General features: G+C 45.8%; 1 protein-coding gene across 1 annotated transcript in view; it reads left to right on the top strand.

Annotated features, from left to right (window-relative positions):
• The window catches only part of LOC105537465 (succinate dehydrogenase [ubiquinone] flavoprotein subunit, mitochondrial), a 24,038-nt gene extending 21,643 nt beyond the window's left edge, over positions 1–2,395 (top strand). The window contains exons 8-9 of the mRNA XM_011977070.1: positions 34–147; positions 2,037–2,395. Of these exons, the coding sequence (XP_011832460.1) occupies positions 34–147; positions 2,037–2,123 (201 nt within the window). The 3' untranslated portion in view covers positions 2,124–2,395. The remainder of the gene's footprint in view (positions 1–33; positions 148–2,036) is intronic.
• The last annotated feature ends 345 nt before the right edge of the window (positions 2,396–2,740 follow it).

Raw genomic sequence — 2,740 nt, 5'->3', positions numbered from 1 at the left:
TAATAAGATATGTGATGGTGTTTCTGGCCTCAGGTGCGGATTGATGAGTACGATTACTCCAAGCCCATCCAGGGGCAACAGAAGAAGCCCTTTGAGGAGCACTGGAGGAAGCACACCCTGTCATATGTGGACGTCAGCACTGGGAAGGTCAGTGTGGAGCTCGTTCTCACCACAGCCCAAAACGCGCACGGCCCTGCCCAGGTTCGCAGGCCGACCTTGCTGATGGTGAACGGGGAGGAGCAGGCCGGATTTAAATCAACTCCTGACAGATTTGAGGCACCACTGAAAAAGGCACTCTGACAGCAGTCAGGTTTCTGGCTGGAAACAGAATCCAGCGCCTGCAAGTGGTTCAGAGGAGCCTTAAGGAAGGGCTGCTCCGTGGTGTGGGCCAGATGGAAGTCACTGGGCAGGAGCAAGTGTCCAAGGCCTGGTGAGCGGGGAGGAGATGAGGATTGTGGACTTAGGGAGAAAGTCAGCGTCTGTGGGGTAGGGACACACAGCCACTACCAGAAACCAGTCCCAAGCCAAGGGAGCCCAGAAGAGACCCCTCCCCTCTCCTCCCTTGGGCTGGCCCAACTGCAAGCATCTGCAGGGGAGCCGAGGGGATGTGGTGCAGCCCTTAGCATCCCCTGGGCACTGAGCAAGCAGAGAAGCGAAGGGCAGAAATTGAGGAGGGGTTGAGGTGAGCAGTGTCCTGGGAACAACCAGCCAAGGGTGTGGTAGGGGGTTTGCAGCCTTGTTCCACACCAGCACAGTTCACCTGTGTGGCATTTCCGCTGGGCATTAAGATTGAGAAATAATGAAGATAGAAAGCTTTTAGCCTTAAGCTTTTAGTAGCTTAAGGCTAAAAGTTTAAGAGGCTAAAAGCTAAAAGCGTAAGAGATAGTCGTATAATCACTTATCTGTGTCTGTGGAAGTTACCTTTGGACTCTCACTATCATCTAGTGTGTCTCTAATTCAGGCAGTAGGTCATTTTCAGAATTTATCATGAAGGCCATTTCCTGATCGTATATAGAAATCACACCTCACTCGCTTAGCACAAGTCTATTTTTAATGTTTCCAGGTTCGGGTTTTTTGTTTTTCTGAGACAGTCTCATCTCTGTTGCCCAGGCTGAAATGTGGTGGCTCGATCTTGTCTCACTGCAGCCTCAACCTCCCCCTGGCTCAGGTGATCCTCCCACCTCAGCCTCCCAGGCACACGCCACCATGCCTGGCTAATTTTTGTATGTTTTGTAGAGATGGGGTTCGCCACGTTGCCTAGGCTAGTCTTGAACTCAAGTGATCCACCTGTCTTGACCTCCCCAACAGGCATGAACCAACACGCTCAGCCAGTTTTAGTGATTTTTCAAGAAATACATACTCATTTCAGAAAGTACAGAGAGATTGAAATAAGAGCTCACAACCAGAGATGACCCATTATGGTTTAAATTTCTTTGTGTATGTGCCTACCTTTTCCTGTGTGTGCATATTTAATACACAACTTGAGTATTCCTTCTCTGAAATCCTTGGGACCAGAAGTGTTTCGGATTTCAGGCTTGTTCAGACTTTGGAATATCTGCATGATACTTACTGTCTGAGCGTCCCAGTCGGAAGATCTGACTCCATAGCACATTTCTTTTGAATGTCATGTTGGTGCTCAGAAAGCTTCAGATTTTGGAGAATTTCAGATTTTTGCATTAGGGATGTTCAACCTATGTAAATATTTACTTTGAACTGGAAGTAGGTAGTTTAAACATACAGTGTCTCGGTATAGACAAGGGTTCTCCCACTTTTCATGATGGGAGCATTTTGTAAAGCACTGAGAATCTGGCACAGGGTCATTTCGTCGCTCTGTTCCACTCTAGGGATCTGCCGCCATTTACAGTCCCCTGTTGCGCATGTAGATTATTTTCGAATTTGTTATTGGAAAAGACTGCAGCAAATACCTTTAAGTTCCCATGCCATTAATCTACTTTTATAGTTAAAATTTTTCAAAAGGAATACATGAGATGGCTTTTTGTACATTTTTATGCTTACCACTGATTGTTCTTTTCAAGGTCACTCTGGAATATAGACCCGTAATCGACAAAACTTTGAACGAGGCTGACTGTGCCACCGTCCCCCCAGCCATTCGCTCCTACTGATGAGACAAGATGCAGTGATAACAGAATCAGCTTTTGTAATTATGTATAATAGCCCATGCATGTGTCCATGTCATAACTGCCTTTATACGCTTCTGCACTCCGGGGAAAAAGGAGTACATTGAAGGGAGATTGGCACCCAGTGGCTGGTAGCTTGCCAGGAACCCAGTGGCCAAGGAACGTGGCACTTACCTTTGTCCCTTGCTTCATTCTTGTGAGATGATAAAACTGGGCACAGCTCTTAAATAAAATACAAATGAACAAACTTTCTTTTATTTCCAAATCCATTTAAAATATTTTACTATTATGACTTTAGTCATATTTGTTGACCTAAAAATCAAATGTAATAATCTTTGTATTCTGTTACATCAAAATCCAGATATTTTGTTGTGGTTTCTTTTTTTTCTTTTCTTTTTTTGAGACAGGATCAGTGCAGTGGTGCAGTCTCAGTTTACTGCAGCCTCAAACTCCTGGGCGGCTCAAGTGATCTTCCCAACCCAGCCTTCTGAGTAGTTGGGGCTACAGGTGTGCACCACCATGCCCAGCTAATTTATTTTTTAATTGTAGGGACAGGGTCTCACTATGTTGCCTAGGCTGGTCTCAAACTCCTGGGCTCAGGT

The sequence above is a fragment of the Mandrillus leucophaeus genome, unplaced genomic scaffold, assembly GCF_000951045.1.
Source record: "Mandrillus leucophaeus isolate KB7577 unplaced genomic scaffold, Mleu.le_1.0 Scaffold1726, whole genome shotgun sequence".
Lineage (NCBI taxonomy): Eukaryota > Metazoa > Chordata > Mammalia > Primates > Cercopithecidae > Mandrillus > Mandrillus leucophaeus.
The sequence above is the reverse complement of the archived record's forward strand: the minus strand, read 5'-3'. Positions and strand labels throughout refer to the sequence as shown.